Below are 23,152 nucleotides of genomic sequence, written 5' to 3'. Positions count from 1 at the left end.
ACAGAGAACCCCCTTCAAAATCAATAAAAATGGATCAAAACCCAGTCATTGAATAGTAAAACAAGTCCTAGAGACAAAGAGAAAATCTTGAAAGCAGCTTGGGACAATAGGTCTGTAATATACAACAGTAGAAATATTAGACTGGCAGCATACCTATCCACAAAGACCTGGCAGGCCAGAAAGGACTGGCATGATATATTCAGACCACTAAAGGAGAAAAATATGCAGCCAAGAATACTGTATCCAGCTAGGCTGTCACTGAAAATAGAGGGAGAGACAAAAAGCTTCCAGGACAAACAAAACTAAAAGAATTTGCAAAGACCAAACCAGAACTAAAGGAAATAATTGAAGAGGGTCCTCTAAGCAAAGAGAGAGCTAAGACAGACAGAAAGGAACAGAGACAACATAGAGTAACAGTCACCTAACAGGCAATACAATGGCACTAAATTCATATCTTTCAATAGTTACCCTGAATGTAGTCTAAATTCCCCAAACAAAAGACACAGGGTATCAGAATGGATTAAAAAAAAAAAAAAAGACCCATCAATATGCTGTCTACAAGAAACTCATTTTAGAAACAAAGACACCTCCAGATTTAAAGTGAGGGGATGGAAAACAATTTGCCATGCTAACAGACCTCAAAAGAAAGCTCGGGTGGCAATCCTTAGAGCAGATAAACTAGATTTTAAGCAAAGACTGTAATAAGAGATGAGGAAGGACACCATCATACTTAAAAGGTCTGTTCAACAAGAATATCTAACAATTTTAACAATCTATGCCCCTAGCATGGGAGCCGCCAATAATATAAACCAAATAATAACAGAATCAAAGAAACACATCAACAATAATACAATAAATAGTAACACCCACTTCACTGAAATGGACAGATCATCTAAGCAAAAGATCAACAAGGAAATAAAGGCTTTAAAAGACACACTGGACCAGATGGACATCACAGATATATTTAGAACATTCCATTCCAAAACAACAAAATACACATTCTTCTCTAGTGCACATGGAACATTCTCCAGAATAGAAATCCTGGGTCACAAATTGGGTCTCAAATGGTACCAAAAGATTGGGATCATTCCCTGTATATTTTCAGACCACAATGCTTTGAAACTAGAACTCAACCACAAGAGGAAAGTTGGAAAGAACTCAAACACATGGAGGCTAAAGAGCATCCTACTAAAGAATGAATGGGTCAACCAGGAAATTAAAGAAGAATTTTAAAAGTTCATGGAAACAAATGAAAAAGAAAACACAACTGTTCAAAATCTTTGGAACACAGCAAAGGTGGTCCTGAGAGGAAAGTATATAGCAATACAAGACTTTCTCAAGAAACAAGGTCTCAAGTATACAACCTAACCCTACACCTAAAGGAGCTAGAGAAACAACAGCAAAGAAAGCCTAAACCCAGCAGGAGAAGAGAAATAATAAAGATCAGAGTAGGAATCAATGACATTGAAACCAAAAGAATAGTAGAACAAATCAATGAAACGAGGAGCTAGTTCTTTGAAAGGAGTAATAAGATTGATAAACCCCTGGTCAGACTTATCAAAAAGAAAAGAGAAAGGACCCAAATAAATAAAATCATGAATGAAAGAGAGAGATCACAACCAACACCAAAGAAGTACAAATAATTATAAGAACATATTATGAGCAACTACATGCCAGCAAAGTTTACAATCTGGAAGAAATGGATGCATTCCTAGAGACATATAAACTACCAAAACTGAACCAGGAAGAAACAGAAAACCTGAACAGACCCATACCCAGGAAGGAGATTGAAGCAGTCTTCAAAAATCTCCCAACAAACAAGAGCCTAGGGCCAGACAGCTTCCCAGGGGAATTCTACCTAATATTTAAAGAAGAATTAATACCAATTCTCCTGAAACAGTTTTAAAAAAAAAAAAAAAAAAGGAAGGAAAACTTCCAAACTCACTTTATAGGGCCAGTACTACCTTAATCCAAAAACCAGACAAAGACCTCAGCAGAAAGGAGAATTAGAGTCCAATATCCTTGATAAACATGGATGCAAAAATTCTTACCAAAATACTAGCCAATAGGATACAACAGTACGTTAAAAGGATTATTCACCACGACCAAGGCGAATTTATTTCTGGATTGCAAGGTTGGTTCAACATCCGCATATCAAGCAATGTGATACAATACATTAATAAAAGAAAGAACACAAACCATATGATACTCTGAATAAATGCTGAAAAAACATTTGACAAAGTCTTTTCTTGATCAAATATCTTCACAGTGTAGGGACAGAGGACACATACCTCAATATCATCAAAGCCATCTATTAGAAACCTACAGCAAATATTCTCAATGGGGAAAACTGAGAGCTTTTCCCATAAGGTCAGGAATATGGCAGGACTGTCCATTATCACCACTGCTATTCAACATAGTACTAGAAGCCCTAGACAGGGCAATCAGACAACAAAAAGAAATAAAAGACATCGGAACTGGCAAAGAAGAAGTCAAACTCTCAGTGTTTGTAGATGATATGATACTTTATGTGGAAAACCCATAAGACTCCACTCCAAAACTGCTAGAACTCATACAGGGATTCCGTAATGTGTCAGGATATAAAATCAATGCACAAAAATCAGTTGTGTTTCTATACACCAACAGCAAAACAAAAGAAAGAGAAATTAAGGAGTCAATCCTGTTTACAATTGTCCCTAAAACCATAAGATACCTAAGACTAAACCTAACCAAAGAGGCAAAGAATCTGTACTCAGAAAACTATAAAATACTCAAGAAAGAAATTGAGGAAGACACAAAGAAATGGAAAAACTTTCCATGCTCATGGATTGGAAGAACAAATATTGTGAAAATGTCTATGCTATCTAAAGCTATCTACACACATAAAGCAATGCCTATCAAAATACCATCAATTTTTTTCAAAGAAATGGAACAAATAATCCTACAATTTACATGGAGCCAGAAAAGACCATGAATAGTTAGAGGAATGCTGAAAAAGAAAACCAATGTTGGCAGCATCACAATTCCAGACTTCAGTGTCTATTACAAAGCTGTCATCATCAAGACAGTATGGTACTGGCACAAAAACAGACACATAAGTCAATGGAACAGAATAGAGAGCAAGGAAATGGACCCTCAGCTCTATGGTCAACTAATCTTCGACAAAGCAGGAAAGAAAGTCCAATGGAAAACAGACCGTCTCTTCAACAAATGGTGTTGGGAAAATTGGACAGCCACATGCAGAAGAATGAAACTGGACTATTTCCTTACATTTCCTTCACACACACTGCTTTTTAATGTATAACAATGAAGAAGAATTACAAGGTTAATAAATGACAAAAACAAAATGCTGACCAAACAGTCCAGCAAGGCAGATGTTTGATCTTTAAATAGGGGAGAAAACAAGAAGGGAGAACTTTCCCCTGTCTGTGATTCAAATTCAAATGTGCCTGATTCTAAAGGCCTAGCACATTATATACCAGACATTTTACTTCTAACTTTTCTTCTCAAAAACTAGAGGCTTTTAGTGGAATTTTGGATTTGACCTTCAAAGTTAAGTAATACCAGCTAGCAGGCGCTAAGTGTGAATTTACATTATCCGTGTCCTTTTTTCTCTTGTTTCCTATTATTTCTCAGCAGTTGGGGAACAGTTCATTATCTCTGAAGTCTAGTGGAGGCTCTATTCAACTCTTCCCCTACAGTACCTCTAACAACAAAACACAGAGAACATGACTTGTTATCTTTGCAATGTAGATGAATTTTGCACTTGATTCCATAACATTTTCATGTTTCTGTCTTAAAAAATCTTTCTAATTACTTGTCTTTCTAGAAAAGTGTAGCACATGCATTTTTTTATTATGTTATATTAGTCACCATACAGAGTACATCATTAGTTTTTGATGTAGTATTCCAAGATTCATTGTTTATATGTAATACCCAGTGCTCCATGCAATACATGCCCTCCTTAGTATCCACCACCAGGCTCACACATCCCCTCACCCCCCTCCCCTCTAAAACCCTCCATTTGTTTCTTGGAGTCCATAGTCTCTCATGGTTTGTCTTCTTCTCCGATTTCCCCTTTTACTTTTCCCTTCCTTCTCTTAATGTCCTTCATATTATTTCTTATGTTGCACAAGTAAGTGAAACCATGTTATAATTGGCTTTCTCTGCTTGACTTATTTCGCTCAGTATAATCTCCTCCAGTCCCATCCATGTTGATGCAAAAAGTTCACATGGTCATTTTTTATATGTAACTAGAAGCTAGTTCTATGGAAGTTCAGCTGCATAATCACACTGAAGTAATCCCATGTCCCCACAGCAAGCTGAGAATGGCCTGACTTCCCAGGATTCCCTGGTCAACAATTGGATCTTGAAGTGCTTCTAAATCAGAAAGGGCATTCTACTAATACAAGCAATTTGAACTCACTTTTGGAACAAAATCGGCCTTTAGGGAACTGACAGAGGATTATTTCTCTAGAGTGTAATAAAACAGTTTATAGAGAATTTGTGCTTTCTCTAGAAATTTGGGATAAATATATTTAAAAAAAAAACAAGAAAATAAGAGAAGAAGCAACTTCATTTATGCTCTAGAGACAAAATCTTCCATCAGTTCCCTAAATGCTGATTCCGCTCCAGAAGTGAAGCCATTTTGCTGCATTAGTAAAATGCCTTCTCTGATTTAGAACTACTTTACACACTACCACAGACTGAACCAGGAAATGAATAACATTAAAACATGTAATAATCAGTTAACAACTGTTATAAGAACTAATGGAAACAATAGATAGCAGATATTGACCCGCCTTTTTACATTTATATTTTTAATTTTTCATCATTTAATTTTCCCAAGTGATACTTTATAATTTACTTGAACACTGGACATTTACATTCATCACTGCATCTTATAGATCATTTTCAAAAGAAAGGACCACAATATGGTCAGATCCAGCAAAAGGCTAACGCCTGGCTTTCTCTTCCAGTTCAATTCTCTTTCTTCTAATTTTTTTAAAATTAATTTTTTTATAAAACAAAAATCTTTTTTTTGTCTTTTTGTTTTTATAAAACAAAAATCTTTTTTCGTTTTTTTGTTTTTATAAAACAAAAATCTTTTTTTTTGTTTTTTTGTCTTCTCCTTTGCCGCCTTCTAGAGGTAGTTGCTGTCATCTTTTTTTTTTTTTTTTTTTTTTTTTTTTTTGACAGTGACCAGTTGGCATTTATTAGTGTAGCTATTGTCTGTCACTGCAGTAAAAGTAGTAGAGGAACTAAGACTTAGTTATCACAAAGAAATAAATAAAGCTTATTTTTAGGAAAATTCTAACCGAGTGGCTGAAATCTAGCAGTAGCACGAGAGGAGCCCAGTCTTGTGTGACAGGTGAAGCTGGGGTAGAAGTCATGATAATTCTACCTAAAAGGAGTTTCTACTCACTGTCTACCACCCCAGCTACCTGGCCAGAGCTGGTCATGGCTACAGTTGCAGAATAAAAGGAAACCTAAAGAAAAATGCGCTAAAACACTTGGGAATACATGGACTTGGATCTATCAGGGTGAGCTGACCATGATCAGACAATCCATGACCCTTACTCCAAAGAGGGTTAGATAGAAGTTTCTCCAGATCGCTTCCGACTGATGTGCTCCAGGTGGGCGTGCTCTGAGGTGTCCAAGTCAATCTCATACTTGGCTAGGATTTTGAGGATAGGCCTCAGCTTCAGCCACCACTGTTCCTTGGGGATGCGGTGCTCAAAATCCGTCTGGTCCTTCAGCTCAGTCACTGGTTGAAAGACCAGAGCCCTCTTACGCATCCCCAGAACACAGCCCGAGTCTGGCGTGTTGGCAAAGATCCTCCCATTACGGTAACTCTCTTTGATTTTCCCAGACATCCAGTTCATAGCCTTGGCGCCCATCTTCGTGGCAAAATTCCTGTCAAACGGAGTTGGGCTCCCACCCTGCTGCATGTGGCCAAGCACATTCTTCCTGCTGTCAAAGATGCCCTTTCCCTCCTCAGAGTACAGGTTGAAAATGAAGTCAGTGGTATAGTTCTCATTGCACTTCTCATTCCTTAACACCAAGCCCCTCTTCACAGTGGTTTTCATCTTTTGCACCAGATGTTCAACATTTGCCTGCAGGTCCCGAATGGTGAAGGGCTCCTCAAAAATATAGGCGGCATCAGCCCCAGCTGCCAGGCCAGCCATGGTGGCCAGGTAGCCGCAGTAGCCGCCCATCGTCTCGATGATGAACACACGCCGCTTGGTGCCTGCTGCTGACTGTTTGATGCGGTCACAGGTCGTGCAGATAGTGTTCAGGGCTGTGTCAGCCCCCACGCTGAAGTCGGAGCCGGGGACATTGTTGGAGACCGTAGCGGGGATGACCACAAATGGGATGCACAGCTCGTCAAACTGCTTCCTGCCCTCCATCAGTTCCAGGCCCCCGGTATAAGCCTCAAAGCCCCCAATGATGACAAGGCCCTGAATGTTAAATTTCGTGATGTTGGCACTGATCTGCTCGAAGCTCTTCTTGGGGAGAGTCCTTTTTGTCCCAAGTTTGGAACCGCCTTGGCCAGTCCAGCCCCCTACATAGCTCCAGCCAGCTTCCTCGATCTGACCCTTGGCCAGGCCCTCGAAGCCATCGTGCACAACCAGCACCCTGTTGCCTTGGATGAGGCCAATTCTCACAGTGGAGCGCACGGCAGCATTCATGCCTGCAGCCGGGGCCCCCACGTTCATCACAGCCACTGTGTGCGTGCTACCCGGTGCCTTCGTGACTGGAGGTCTGACATGAGCCAGAAGTTTGTATACCTCCCAGTTGTTCATGAAGCTCCGGCCTCTCAGCTTCATGGCTTCGTCAAATTTCCTGTCGTTCATGGCCTTGGTCACATCCTTGGTCACCTGGACACACTCCATGAGGGGCAGGCGCACAGCCTGATTACCAGAGAGGCTCACCACACAGGCTGGAGTGTCCGGGGTCCCCTCCAGAAGTGCCATCACGGCTTCCACGCCCATCCTGCTGCCCAGGATTCGGTCAAAGGCTGATGGGGTCCCACCCCGCTGCACATGCCCCAAGACAGTGACCCGAGTGTCATATACCAGACGCTTTACCACCAGGTTCTTGATGTCCTCAGAGGTGATTGGTTTCCCATTCTTGTCGATCGCACCCTCAGCCACAATGATGATGTTGAGACGAGAACCACGGGTCCTTGTCTCACTGAGCCGGCGACAAAGATGTTCCTCCCAGTCATCATCTGGTGGACACTCAGGAATAAAAACCCAGTCAGCCCCGCAGGAGAGGGAGGTGACAAGGGCCAGGTATCCACAGTGCCGGCCCATCACTTCTAACACAAATGTCCTCTGGTGGCTCTGAGCAGTAGTGGTGATGGCGTCCACGATCTCTATGATACGATGCAGGGCAGAATCAGTACCGATGGTCATATCAGTGCCGCAGAAGTCATTGTCAATCGAGCCCACCAAGCCCACGATGTTCAGGTAGCTGGACTTTGTAGCCTCCTCTGCTGTGATCTTACCTGCTTTCTGGAGGTCACTCAGTAAGTCACTCCACTCAGAACGGAAGGTGTCAGCCCCAGTGAGGCTGCCATCACCCCCAATGACACACAGATTGGTAATCCCACGCTTCACCAGGTTGTGGGCAGCTCGCAGTCGCCCCTCTCGTTCCCGGAAGTCCTTGCACCGGGCACTTCCAATGACTGTGCCTCCCAGCTGCAGCATCATCGAAACACTCTCCCAGGTGGCCTCCCTGATGTGATCTCCGCCATCGACCAGGCCTTGGTAACCCTCATGGACAAAGAAGACACGGGCACCAGTGAAGATACCAACTCGAACCACAGCCCTGACAGCAGCATTCATACCTTGGGCATCACCACCAGAGGTTAACATGGCGATGGCTTTGCCAATCCCCAGGGTTTTGGCTGCATGGTGCTCTTCATGGGTCATGATCCACTCTTTTAGTCTCAGCTCTCCACCGCCACGGCTTCCTTGCAGACTCTGCTGTCATCTTTTTAAGCTATTATTTCTTTTATTTTCTTCTATATTTCTAGAGAATACACATGTATTTCTACTTATTGTTTTATCAATTTTAGATATTGCTTATTTACAGTTAACCTTGAGCAACATGGTTAAACTGCACAGGTCCACATATCTGTGGGTGTTTGTCAATACAGTTCAGTACTTGTAAGTATTTTCTCTTCTTTATAATTTTTTTAATAACATTTTCTTTTCTCTTATTCTGTTATAAGAATTCAATATGTAACACATATAGCATAAAATATGTTGACCAACCATTGTATTATTGGCAAGGCTTCAGGTCAACAGCAGACTATTGGTAGTTAAGTTTTGGGGGAGTCAAAAGTTATATGAGGATTTTTGACTGTGCAGGGGTCGGTGCCCCTAACCTCTCTGTTGTTCAAGTGTCAAGTATATTTCATATTATGGCAGTTGAAAAACCATTATCATTTCTCACTATCCCATCATTACTTACTTTCTTTTTCCTCATCTTCCCAGTATACCCACATCCAAAGTTCTTGTTAAATCAGTAGTTAATGCTGATATTAATAATGTTTATTTGTACACTGTTTGTTGTTTACTCATAAGCAATTTTTTTTGCTGAAATTGCTTCATGTTTTATTTGCTTGGTTGTCAATGCATTTATCCTTAATTTTTTCCAGATGCTCAAACAGCTCTGTCAAATGCTCTGTAATTATAGTTCCAAATGCTAAAGCACATCAGATAAATTTTATCTTATTTTGATTCTGAAGGAACTCACTCCTGCACCCTGTGTAGTGGGCTCCAGTCTGGACAGCTTGCTCTCTCAGTGTGATATGCATATGGCTTCCATAGATATTCATTTGCTAGTCCTCTGAACTGGTTCTTATTTCCCAAATTCCATACCTTCTGTCTTTTGGCTTACTCCCACATCCTCTGGTAGAAACCTGAGAGTCACCTGTGACTCACTTTGCCTCTTCCCTCAAAATATAAATATGAAACAGATGACCAAATCCAGTAAATTTTGCCTCCAAAAAGCATTTCCAACCCATGTCCTTTGTTCCATCCTCAGCATTTGTAACTGTCCCTTAGAACAATGAACTGTTTAAAATATAACCTATGAGAAACTATACTAGTTATCAAGCATGCTTAGATATAGCCTGAAGAAAAACATGTACTGGCAACAGGCCTCTGGGGGAGAGGACGATATATGTCCTTACGGCTGGGATCACTGGGCTTGCTCAGGATGGAATGTTGTCTGCTTCATTTTTCCAGCATCTCCCCTTCCCCAGAGAGCATCAGCAGTTAGTCTGACAATCCTTTCATTTGAGCTTGTTCACTATAGATCATGTACTGTGTAACCAGACATATTTTGCCTTTCTTCTTACATATCTACAAGACTCACGGTCAATGTGTAATCTACTCTGGCTTCTTTGTTGGTTGTTACTCACTTTCTAATAAATAGGAGACTGAGGAGTTGTTCAGGGCGACAGTCTTTTCTACTGTCATCCCTTGCTCCCATTCTCTTGCAGCTGACTTGTTTGTGCTTTGTTCTTCTCCTGTGCGCTGTCAGGAGGCTGCAAGTGTTACTATGGGAGGCCAGGTCATCTTCACCTCTCACAGATGTCTTTAAGTTTTGCCTAAATGGTCTCTCTGCCTCTGGGCCTATTCTTTTATTCTTGGTGCAGCTAAAACTTTCCAAACTATATTTCTGATCTTGCAATTGCCAAACAGACCCTTAAATGAATTTCCACATATTTCAGGATAAAGTTCAAACTGCCTATCTTAGTGTAGAAAGACTTCATAACTCTCGAGCCTTGTTTCTTATTGTCTCTCTTGCACTGTGTTTAAGCAATACTTAACTTTTTTCAGTTCCTTAAATATGCCTCATTTGCACTGTCTCTGGAAACACAGCTCTCTCCTCTTCTGGTGAACCTTTACTTAAGGTAAAGTCTTAATTGCAATGGCATTCCTCAGGAAAGATGCTCCAGTGAATGTTTCCAAAACACCCACTGCTCCTCCACCCATCATAATAAATAGCATACCTGATACAATTACTTGTTCAATGTCTGCCTTTCATGCTACAGAGCACATACATCTGTTCAACAGCTGTTTTCCTAGTGACTAGGGAAGTATCAGGTACAAAATAAATGTTTTTTCATGAAAAAATTAATAAATATCTATAGTAGGTTGAAAACTCCAATTTTCTGTAGGAGCAAGATAGATAACTTTAGTGTTAGGGGGCAGCTTGGGTGGAATCTGTGCCAGACTAGATCTGTTTCATCAAAAGAGCCGAACAATCCTCAGTTCTACTTAATTGTTACCAATTAGGAATATGGACTCCCTTCTTCTTTCAAAAAAAAAAAAAGAGAGAGAGAGAGATAAGCCCGGAATCTGGACTTTTTGGTAAAATCTGGTATTTTATAAATCGACCACTAATTCATTAAGGAAAAAAGAAAAAAAAAAAAAGAATAGGCAGGCCAAGCAAAACATGGCTGCTTGTTTCAGATCTCTGGGTAAATAATAAATATGTATTTCTAGTCTTGATCTGATGAGGCTGTTTCAGATCTATCACTCTCTTGTGGTATCTTTTTGAGAATCTTAGCTGATATCACATAGTATGCACCTAAAACACAATTTGTCATGTTTTTCTACATAGTAACCACTTCCAATATATTTTTTAATAGTGTTACTTTCCCAAGTCTCCAGGATGAAAATCTTACCATCTTTAATCTCTCTTTGTTCATCCCTGAATCTAGTAAAATGCCAAATTCTGAAAGGTCTTCCTTCGGATTAGTGAACTAAAAAGGATTTGGAGTGATATAGGCCAAATTTGTATTTCTTTAGTTGTACAACCTTTGGTAAATTCTTCAACCTTACATTTAAAATGTAGAAAACAAAACCTGTTTGTCAAGATTGTGCTGAGGACAAAATAGCTATTATTGCATATGAAGCAAGGTGCTCAATAAATATCCATTATACTTCCTGCTTTCTCTTTACTTTCTCTGTCACTTGTTTTCTTCTTTTCTGTTTCCACAGCTAGCACAGTGGTCCAGGCACATAAGCTAATATAATTTTATCCTGCCTCTTACATCTGCTTTTGAACTATTCACCATATCAAGAAAAAACTTTACAAAATATAGCTACTTTATACATTTAAGGCCCTCAATTCCCTTTGTAAATTATATTCCTCTGTAATCCGAAATATGCACCCCCATTCTTCCTCCCTTTCAGCTCAACAAAGGATTGACACTTCCGATGCTATTAGTTCAATGGTTCAAGCATTTCTTTAACACATTGAGACCTCTACCATTTGAATCAAATTTCAATATCGTTCCTGTCCCTCAAGTCCTACAAACTATCATCTGGACCTATATCTTCTTCTTTCTTTCTCATTAAAATGGAGGAAGCATGCCTGTGCCTCTCAAAGCAACCCCTTCATGCATTCTGTAAATCCTATGTCCTTTCGCTTTCAGGACTTGGAATTATTTTTTTCTAATTTATTCTCATTAGTGTACAAATGTGACTTAATGTCACTGACCTTGGAAACAAACAAACAAACAAACAAAATATTTATCTTTTTTTTAAAACATTTTATTTATTTATTTGACAGACAGAGATCACAAGTAGGCAGAGAGGCAGGCAGGGGTGGGGGGGCTGGTGGGGAAAGCAGACTCCCTGCTGAGCAGAGAGCCAGATGCCAGGCTAGATCCCATCATGACCTGAGCAGAAGGCAGAGGCTTTAACCCACTGAGCCACCCAGGTGCCCCCAAAATATTTACCTTAATCTCAAATTTCTCTCTAGCTGGTCTCATTTCTCTGCTCTCCCTCACAGTATAACCTTTTAAGAAAGATGTTTATCTCTACCATTTTTTTTTCGATTCACTTCATTGGGTTTTTGCCCTACAACTCTTATCAGAGTCACTAATTACTTCCACACTAACAGATACATTGGTCTCTCCTCTGTCATTTTAGCCAATCTCTTAGTTTACCACTCCCTCTTCTTAAAACACTTTCTGTTCTCTTTTGGCTTCCAAGACAACAACACACGGTTTCCTTCTATATCCACAGCTGCCTTTTCTCTCCCTGTTCTTTTCCTTTAGCAAGAGCAACTCTTTCTAAATCTCTATGCAAGTCCTTCTCTCCAATCTCTCAAATCCATGCAATTAGCAAATCCTATTAACTTTACTGATAAAGCTTAGTCTAAAATGCTGGTTTTTCTCCACTACTCTCAACCTAGCTGAAGCCACCAACTTCTCACCTAAATGATTACTGCAGCCTCTAATCTCACCTTCACTCTCCACTAGTGTATTCCCACATTGCAGCCAGAGTGGTATTTTACAAACATAAGTTATTTCACATCACCCTTTTCCTTAAAATCCTTCAGTGGCCCCTGATCTTACTTACTATGAAATCTTAAGTTCTTCCCTATCTCACCTGAATTTGCATGATTTAGCCCCACTACCTACCTCCCTCTCCTCCTGCATCTGCATCTTGCACTGTCCTTCCTCTCACTCCTTATACCCCTACCTTCTTTCTGTTCCTTGAACATGCCACTCTCATTCCTGCCCTAGAGCATTACTTCTCCCAGGAATGGTCTTTCTCACATGTGCATAGTTGACTCCTCTCCTCGACATAACTGTCCTCCGTTATTTTCATCATGGCACTTCCTATTATCTAACATTTTCTTCTAAAAATTACTTCCATTCTCTCTTTGCAGCAATGTAGATTTTGTGAAAATAGGAACTTGCAGGTTTTGCTCAATAATGTATCTCTGGTACCTAGAACAGTTGTCTCAACATAACTGGTACTCAAGAAATGTTTGCTGGATGAATGAACAAATTAATGAATATATTTTACCTAATATTTGTTTTTTTATACCATTTCAAAAAAGTTGGCAGTAAAAATCAGCAAATGGGTTGGTTTATCAGATCTCAACAAGATTTTATACTGGGTAAAAGATAGAAATAAATGATTAGATAAAAAAATGATATGATGAGTAAGACTTCAGTTGGAAGACTGTAAAAGAGTTCAAAAAATGATTGGGGTACTCTGGATGTCCTAGTTTTTCACTGACACATGAATAAGAGATGTTGATACTATAAACCTTGAAATGGTAAAACATTAAACAAAAATAGAACTCAGAGTAAGACAAAAATGATCTAAAATTTTCCACATATAAACTTTTTTTTTTTAATTTGTTCTTCATCTCACTTTTTCTTGAGCCCCTATGGAGTCCACCTACACTATTTATTTATTGAAAAAAAAAAAAACTATGCATTTGAATGCCAAAATAATTGCAATAGAAGAACACATTTGGAGAAAGATGCTTCAGGCAAGAGATTAAACAGAGTCAAATTTTGATTATGTATGCATCACTCACATGAGTTTCATTCTGGAGGTGGTTTTCTATACTCAGATAAATTCTATACCTTAGGCACCAGAGAAGAGTGATGTACCATGAATATCTGAGGGAGCAACAGAGTGGAAATGGTCTCCCCCCGCTCCTTATTTAAGCCCAGGGTCTTAGGAGAACCCTCCATAGATATATGTGGTGCTCCTTATGTAAAATGCCAAGGTTCTGGATAATTCTGAGTTTCTGAAAGACAGACACTTAAGGAATTATTTATTAATATGCAATTTTAAAAAACGGGGCAACTTTATTAAACGAGTAGCAATTTTCATGTTTTCCACTCGTAAATTTAGGCCATGTTTAATCTAGAGCCAGGTTTTTCATATTTCTCAATCATGACAATTATTTAATCAGCAACTATAGTGATGCAAGTAGTGCCTTTCACTTTGAAAGATTCTTTTTGAGAAGAAAAAAATCAATTATCATTCAAGTTTTGATAAACTAAAATCAGAATTAGGAACTAATATCTCAAAATTTGTCACCCTAAAATATTTTTTCTGTGGCTCCTTTGATCTCATGACATTTCTCACAAAACTAGCAAGTGACCTTGATTTCAAGTAATTTTATTTAAAGGCCTGAGAGAAACATGCCCTCAGACTCCTAAATTAGAGACAGCAAATATCAGTGAATAAAAAGAAAAAAGAAACAATTAAATTGAAGATATATGATACGTATAACATTGGAGAACACTGTTTTTTGCTTGTTGAGCATCCATTCCTCTCCTTCCATTAGAACCTTGACCTTTCTTTTGAGGACATCTTTCATAGTGTATTAATTGGGAGGCAACATGTTTACATGGGGTTGTCTGGAGATTGCATTCCTCACAAGAACAGCAGCATGTGGCCCATACTGCTACTGTGCTGAAGATTTTATGCAGCAATCCAGAGCTCTCTTGTTTCTTAACGTTTTCCCATGTAAAGTTCTCTAGTATCCTATTAAATTAATGAGCCCATGATATATTTCAATAAATATTCATCTTTACCAAAATAAGCCATTTCTCTTAACTCAAGAGTTATTTTTCATTCTATTCCTTTTCATAGAGTTTTCAGATACTTTGTATTATTTGATCCTTACCACAATCTTTAGAAATGAACAGAAACAAATTTGTTAGCCTCTATTGCACATGAAGAAGCTAAAGTTCAAAGAGGTTAAATAATATGTCTGAAGTTTCATGGTTAATTAGTATCAGAACTTGTGTTAAACCTAGGACCTCTTTCTCCAGACCTCTCTACATTGTATTGTAGTACTTACATGATACTAACCAGTGATAGCAGTCACTACTCTGTCATAATGCTTCCTTCAGTGGCTTATCATTTTTATCTATTTTTTTCTTCCCTTCTTTTTTTTTAAAGGTTTTATTTATTTGACAGAGAGAGAGATCACAAGTAGGCAGAGAGAGAGGGGGAAGCAGGCTCCCCGCCAAGCAGAGAGCCCAACACAGGGCTCGATCCCAGGACCCTGAGACCATGACCTGAGATGAAGGCAGAGGCTTAACCAACTGAGCCACCCAGGTTCCCCTCATTTTTATCTATTTAAAAGGAATCTTGGGGCCGCTGGGTGGCTCAGTCGGTAGAGCACCTGCCTTGGGCTCAGTCATGATCCCAGGGTTCTGGGATCAAGCCCAGCATAGGGCTCCTTGCTCAGTGGGAAGCTTACTTCTCTCTCTCTCTCTGCCTGCAGCTTCCCTTGTGTGTACTCTCTCTTTCTCTGTGTCAAATAATAAATAAATAATGTTTTTAGAAAGAATTAAATTATATTATAAAATTAATAAAAGGAATCTCAAAAGGAATCTCAAATAAAAGGAATCTCTGCATTTCAAATCTCACAAGACACTAAGTTTGAAAGAGATATTAAAGGATTTATTCCTTCTCCATCCCCATACATGTAAAAGTATGCCCCATGACATCCTTCCTTTGTTCCCTTTGTTTTAAAGTCAGAGGATACATTCCTTAACTTGAGAAAATATCATGTAGCAGATCTAATCTATATGGACAAAGTACTCAGAGTTTGATAGGTTAAAAAAAAATGCAGAATGCATGGTATTAGGTCATGGATTGCAGAGGAGGCACAAAAATTATCCTGCCTCACTTCAACCCCACCAGAATTGCATCAAAAATTAAACAAACCACCATTAAATGAGAGAGTTTTATTTTCTGTGTCATGTGCTGATACGCTCTAACTTTTCCTGTCCTTCCTTACCTTTGGCCACTGTCAAAAGTCTTATTCTTTGTAAAATAACAGGTATCATATTGGAGGAAGCTATCTATGCTGTTTTATAACAATGATAAAGTATTAAGGCAGTATTTGAATCCTGGTTAACACAACTGAATTGTATAAGAAATCCAGAGATACACCTAAGTCTTAAATTTTGTTGGGGGGAACAGTGGTGGTGGTGGTGGGTGTTATTATTTCATATAAGATAATGGGAAAAACTCTGGTAAGGTGATGTTTGAGTAGAGAACTGAAGGAAATGAAGACGGCACAGGCCATGTAGAATGGTGGCAGAGGGAAAAGCCGGGGCCAAGTCTCTGTGCACAGAGTTTGCTTGGCTTTTCTGTATAGGCTCAGGACAAACAGCTACAATACAGTTGTCATAGCCCATTTGCCGGTCATTAACTTTGAGCTCTATTTTACCTGCTGGCTGCTGGCACAATTCAGGTGCATTTTTGCTGCTCATTTATTTTCTGAAGAGTCAATGAGGATTTCTGCTATTCATGGCTCAGTGACTGGAGCCACGCCATGGCAAAATTTTCATCAGTCTAAAATATCCTTCCTTTGATAAATTCCTGACTGCTTCATATTGGATGACCAATGCTTCATTTACACAACCTTGTATGAGTGGAAACCATGGAGCAGTGGCCACCAAGCAATGGTTTTTAATGCAGCCTTTGCTTGGCTCCTAGCTCCCCAGTGTCTGTCTGTTTCCCCAGAGAAGCAACTGTAGATATGGGAGGCATTTTTTTCTGGCATCCCTTACTGTTAGTTTACTGACTATATCTTACATTGCATGTATATTGTTAAGAGTTTACTTTCTTTTTTTTCTATATACCTCTATGAGCTTGAATTTAAACAACTGCTTAATTAAAAACAAAATACTGAAAGAGATTGGATTCTGGAGCTCAATGTCATGTGTACTATGGATTATAAAGCTCCAAACTGATGCATTTGTATTGAGAAAATAATTACACACATGCATTACAGAAAAATATATTTAGCAATTTGGCTGCATTTCAAAAGGTGTTATATCTTATTTTTTAAATGTGGCATATGATATATCCATACAAAGTTATACTATTTGGCAATAAAAAGGGATGAAGAACTGATGCATGCTACAAGGTTGATAAAACTGGAAAACCTTATGCTAAGTGAAAAAAGCCAGTCACAAAAGGCCCTATGTTGTATGATCCCACTTATATGAAATGTCTAAAGTAAGCAAATCCATAAAGAAAGAGATTTTCAGGGACTAGGGGAAGCAGAGAACGTGGAGTGACTGCTAATAGATATAGTATGTTTTGGGGCAGGGGTGTAATTAAAATTTTCTATGATTAGACAGTGGTGATGGCATTATAGTTCTGCAAATATAATAAAACCACTAAACTGTACATACTTTGTAAGGGTAAATTTTATAGGTATGTAAATCTTATCTCAATAAAACTGCTTTATTTTTTAAAAAGAGTATAAGTTTACTGACTTTCTTGTGAAGGAATACCACTTATTCTGTGTTTATGAATGTTTTCCACATTTGGCTATGAAAGTATTCTTTTACAGTAAAATAATAAGTTTTGCATGAGACTTTTTAAAATGCTTACTTAGGGGCGCCTGGGTGGCTCAGTCGGTTAAGTGTCTGCCTTTGGCTCAGGTCATGATCCCAGGGTCCGGGGACCGAGTCCTGCATGGGGCTCCCTGCTCAGCAGAGAGCCTGCTTCTCCCTCTCCCTCTGTCTGCCACTCTGCCTACTTGTGCTCACTCTTTTTCTATCAAATAAATAAATAAAATCTTTAAAAAATTATAAATAAATAAAATGCTTATTTAGCAAAAGAAAGGGAATGTTAGTTCCCACACTTCGCTGGATTTTGAAATCCAGAAGTGTGGGATCTACTGATCCGTGTCAGGCTGAGGCAACAGAGGCCAGATGAAGACATTATCAATATGCCCCAGAAAATAAGCAAGTTTTGAGAATGTATAGTTAAATATTCAAATGAATACTTGCTTCTTTGGTATTCTTCCTAATTATTTAAAAATAGTTGTATGACTTCCCTGTATCTCACCTGTATTGAGTCCCTCTGAGTGTCATATGGCATTCTGATAGGAAGCTAGAACCTCTCCTTTCCCATATATAAAACTCATATTTTACAAGTAAAATGACCTTAAATTTTAAATGACTTGGAAGATTGGAAATTTCTATAATTAGCTTTGATAGCACCACTCAGTTGAGGCTATAACCTTCTATTCATTATGAGCCAATAGGTTTTTGTAAGCTATAGGCATCCAGATCAAAATTAATTGGGATTCCTGATATGAGGAGTTTGAGAGGCAGAGTGCAGGGTTTGGGGGGTAGGGAAGGAGAAAAATGAAACAAGATGGGATCAGGAGGGAGATAAACTATAAGAGACTCTTAATCTCACAAAACAAACTGAGGGTTGCTGGGGGAAGGAGGGTTATGGAGAGGTAGTTGAGATATGGACATTGGGGAGGGTATGTCATATGGTGAGTGCTATGAAGTGTGTGAGCCTGATGATTCACAGACCTGTACCCCTGGGGCAAATAATACATTGTAAGTCAATAAAAATAATTAATAAAAAACATAATAAAAATTAATTGAGAGTCCATATTTTCTTACTCATGGAGCTTTTACCTACATGAGCATTATAAAATTTCCCAATTTTATCCCAGTCATACAGGTAACTCCTAGGCAAGTTCCTATGGTGGGTTTGTACTAAGCTCCTTAGATTATTAAGGCATGCCCTCTCTGCACAAGGAACTATGCTTCTGGCATTACTACCCTGATTCTTCAAATGTGTTAAAGGAATTCATATACTTTGCCTTAACGTTCTGTTTTTCTAAGACAAGTTTCCAATTTTTTTTGACCATTTTTCAAAGACATGCTTTCCATCACCATCTTAGTTACACTTCTCTGAACACATTCTAATTATTAGCTTGGTTTTAGACATTTATATATCAAATAAAAATGTCTGTCCACATGGAGGTATTCAACAGATGAATAAGCAAAATGTGATGGAACTCAAGAGAGAGGGTCAGAGTTGGAGATGGATTTAAGGGTTATCTACTTAGAGGTGAGAATTAAAACCAGGAGACAAGATAATGTCCCTGAGAAGGAAAGGAAAAAGAAAATTGCTGAGAAATAATTAAACTATAAAAAGCAAAATGATAGTACAAACCCACCATAGGAACTTGCCTAGAAGTTACTTGTGTTTTCCCCAGTAGTCGTGGCAACTGTGTGTACAGGGATAAAATTGGGAAATTTTTTTTTCAGTTACACACTGAGCTTTTGACTTGTTACTGTAGCATAGCCTATTCTATCCTAATGAATGCACAGTCTTTGGTAACAATTTTGGATAGGAACCTAACATCCCATGTGTCCTAAAAGAAGTTAATTAACTTTTCTGGTCTGGGTTTGCTTATTAGTAATAATTGAGGGCTATATTAAACAATCTCCAAGGTTGCATCTATTCAAATATAATACAACATTGTGATATCTTTGAGCCAGGGAAATTTTCTGTGTAAACCATGGTGTTATCACAAATGTGTTGGTGCAGCTGGTAGAGTCAAAAACCTACACCCATTACAGAGAGGGAATTGATCTCTTAGAAGTTGTCTTTGGAGATTTTAGAGATAAAGTCATGCCACACGATTTGTTTTTGTTTTTGTTTTTGTTTTTTAGAGATCCAATGCCCAGAACTATCTTGGGATGTTACCAAAATCTTACTTTTGTTTTACTCAGGATAATTAACATGGGGATTATCCTTCATCAGTGATGGGAGAATGATGACTACCGATCATTGCATATTTCTTTATTCCAGGTATTCCATATGCATCATCTCACCCAGTACGCACTTATCTATTTATCTGCCCATCATCTATCTAATCACTAGCAACCTCTATTATTTTCCCATTTTTGCTAATGAAGAAACTGAGACTTCCAGAAAATAAAATATCTTACCAACCAAATACAGTGCTAAAATCTATTCCCACGTTTGTCTGGGTCCAAAGGTCAGGTTCTTAGTCTCTAAAATGTCTCAAGGGTAGATTGTAAAGTTTAGTATGGAGAAAGTTTTCTAAGGTTGCTACCTTCAGATTTTGTTCCATCCCCTTTTACATGTGGTTAAATTGACCTCATCTGTCAAATTCACTATGTCTCTCAATTTTGGTCACATATTAGCTTTTCCAATTACTTCTATTCTTTTTTTTTTTTTTTTAAGGTTCCTCTTCTGTTTCACGAAGTTTCTCAGCAATTTTTCTCTTTATTGCCTTTTTTTTTTTAAACTTTTGTCCTCTCACACTACTTTATATATAATATGTTATGGTCTATTATTCTGTCTATAATTTTAAGTTCCTGGTTCAAAATAACAAGCAAAACAGTACTAAATTATAAGCTGTGCGGGTTTTCTATTATTGCATGAAAGGCATGTCATTTTGTATTTTTACCTTTTACTATAGCAAATTAAGTAACACAGATTGAACCATTCCTAATCAAAAACCTTCCTGTTCTTTCATTTCTATTTTTGCTGACACAGTCTCGACATATCTTTTTCTAATGTCATTAACCTTGACTCTATTCTATACCTGTTGTATAACATTTTAGAGTAGTAATTCTTGGTCACCTAGAATAGTCTCTGAATAAAATATCAGAAAGAAAATTTTTTTTTAAAAATTACAAAGGTAATTCTTTCCATAATATAATGCCAAAAATACAAATAACTATCTCATTTACCCAACAAATTTGGAATTACCATGGTAACAATGCCAAGGAAACATAAAGAAAACAGTGAAATAAAATGGCAGACAAAAAAAAAATTATTTAATTTAAATTTAAAGATTAAACTCCCTAGAGACTCAATACTTCATCTACTTTTCCTCAGGAAACAATGACTATATAACATTTTGTTTGTAGTGTACACTGTGGTAATCTCCCTACAGTCCTTGTACTCCTTCCCTTTATGTTGTGACCAGCAATCACAAATCCACAGAGGTGGCCTACTAGTGTTTAATTCAATCAAAGTAATCTCATTTTTCTTGTCATTGTGGATTCTATAGCAAAGGGATTGGATCAGCAATGAACATATAACACAATTAAGGCCAATGAAACCTGAGAACAAGTTGAAACTTTCTTATCCTTCTCAGAAAAACAGAGAGCTTTTGTTTGACTTCCTATTTTTCTAATATGCACAAATATATCCATGTACTGTTATGATCATGTCTCAATTTCAGATAACTTAGATCATATCTCAATATCAAACACATTAGAAGAAAGTAACACAGGGCTGTTTTATGAAGCAACACCTTGAATTTGGGAACTCAAAGAAACCTTGAGAGATTATGTGAAAGATCTTTGAAATATATAAAGCATAACAATAATAAAAGATAACAACTTCTCCTCAATTCAACACACTGGGAAATTAAACTGTCTTTGGTTCACTTGTATTATTTTTATGTACCGTTAATCCAAGCTTACATAGGCTACTGGTGACATACATGACATATAAGACTCTCCAATAACATTATCTGCCTAATTCATTGAGTCAAACAATGCTGTGTGACTCTCAATGCCTTTCATAATCTGTGTCCTCTATGCTCTCCCTCCTCTACTCACATGTTGTTGGTACTCCCTCATGTGTATCTGCTTTTCCAGACTCTTCACAGCTCTACTGTGTCTCTCCTCACCCTCTCCATATGTACCATCTTAATTTTTGCATCTTTACCTTTTGGTCAAGTCCTCCCCCACCCCTGCAACAATGAAACTCTTCTCTACAGCAGTATTTGGCTCTTTGGCTCTAATTACACATTATCATGCTTCTGCCTCTAATGCTTTTAGTTTTCTCTGTGATTAGGTGGTTAGATCCTTGAGAATAAGGATTGAGGCTGATTTCTCTTTAACCTGCCTAAACCCTCAAACACTGTGTAGTAATATAGATATTAAATAAATACTTGATTGACAAACCATTTTTTACTATTTGTCTTACAGAATTTGTTGCATAGCTCTAGAAAAAGACGTTAAATAACTAGATTGGTTTAGGGCTTCCAAGATTCAGCAGATAAAAATATAGCATGCCAAGTTAAATAACTATTTTTTTTAATATATCAAATGCAATATTTGGGGCAAAATTATGCCAAAAATTCTGGGTTTTAGTTTAAAATTTAAATTTCAGTGGATGTCCTTTATTTATCTGGCAACATTAGATGAGGCTGCTCTAAAAATATATTTATTTTTCTAAATTAGAGCTAAATGTCACATTTATGAGTCACTTAAACTTTACACCATTTTGCTAATCAGTCCTACAGTATATGAAGTTCTCTTCATTGTTCTACCTGGCAGGACAAGAAAGAGATTGAATATCCATTATGTGAAAGTTGTAACGTGTACAAGGAGGCAAAGATGAGTAAGATGACATCTCTGCCCTCAAGAAGTTCATAGTCTTTGGGAGAAACAGCCCATTTCATGCCAGCCTCTTCTTGATATGCATCTACATGGCAATCAATACAGTTAAAATTTTTTAGGCCTGACCCAGATCTCCTGACCCCAAATCTAAGACAACATTATATAGTTGGGTTGTCAAAAATGAAGTATATTTGTTTTGGAGTACAAATTAAGTAGTTCCTGCCTCTGAAGTATTATATTAATAATAATTAATATAATTATATATTATATATAATTATATATGATATAATTATAATTATAATTCATAATTTATAATTTATAATCCTAAGTGAAAATAATTATTCATAATTTGGTTTGATCAGTATATTATTCTCAGAATTTGATAATGAAGTGAGTTTTTATTATGGAAGTTTCTTTTCCTGGTTTCTGGGTATTTAAATATGCATTCTTTAGCATATTCAATGGAAATGTATAGTAAGACATTTTTTCCCTCTGAGCCTCTGTGTAAATCCTTCACAAGTAAATGCTATGCCTACTATTTAATGTGAGTCATTTATTTCGATGGTCATTAATATATAGTGATTTAGATTTTGAACCTCTCTGCTGTGTGGCCTTGGTCTGTGTTAGCTAATCTTTTATCATCCAGTCTTTTCTGCAGTGGAGAACAGGAGACAGGAGAGATTTTCTTTGCCTAGCACGATGTCATAATGGCAGTATGTGTACAAAATTTGATATTAGTTAAATTTTTAGCTCTACTCTGTTTATACTTACATGCCATATATTCAGTAATGACTGTAATAATAAAAAATTCCAAATTCCAGAAATAACAGCATGTTTTTCATAATAGTATTAAACATGTAACAGTGCATGTGTGTATGTATTTCTCAGACTTAGAACATAACAATTCAAGGTTTTAAAACAATTTCTCCTTAATGATAAAAATTTCACTTCTGGAATACAGTGTCATATCTTTCCGTCATTTTCCAAATATAAGCTATTGAACTCAACCCACTGATATTGATCTCAATCTATATTTTCATGGAAGCCATTTTCAATTAAAAAAAGGTGTAATTCAGGGGCACCTGGGTGGCCCAGTCAATTAAGCCTCTGCCTTAGGCTCAGGTCATGATCCCA

At 37.8% G+C, this 23,152-nt stretch overlaps 2 protein-coding genes across 7 annotated transcripts in view; both read right to left on the bottom strand.

Moving 5' to 3' along the window:
- The window catches only part of LRRC7 (leucine rich repeat containing 7), a 547,026-nt gene that overhangs the window by 309,439 nt on the left and 214,435 nt on the right, over positions 1–23,152 (bottom strand). The window lies entirely within an intron of this gene.
- LOC116875004 (ATP-dependent 6-phosphofructokinase, muscle type-like) lies at positions 5,165–7,985 on the bottom strand. Its single transcript, XM_032870086.1, has one exon. It carries the CDS (start codon positions 7,938–7,940, stop codon positions 5,592–5,594), a length of 2,349 nt encoding a protein of 782 aa, XP_032725977.1. The 5' UTR covers positions 7,941–7,985; the 3' UTR covers positions 5,165–5,591.

This window comes from Lontra canadensis, unplaced genomic scaffold, assembly GCF_010015895.1.
Source record: "Lontra canadensis isolate GAN:19392208 unplaced genomic scaffold, GSC_riverotter_1.0 scaffold40, whole genome shotgun sequence".
Classification (NCBI taxonomy): domain Eukaryota; kingdom Metazoa; phylum Chordata; class Mammalia; order Carnivora; family Mustelidae; genus Lontra; species Lontra canadensis.
The sequence above is the reverse complement of the archived record's forward strand: the minus strand, read 5'-3'. Positions and strand labels throughout refer to the sequence as shown.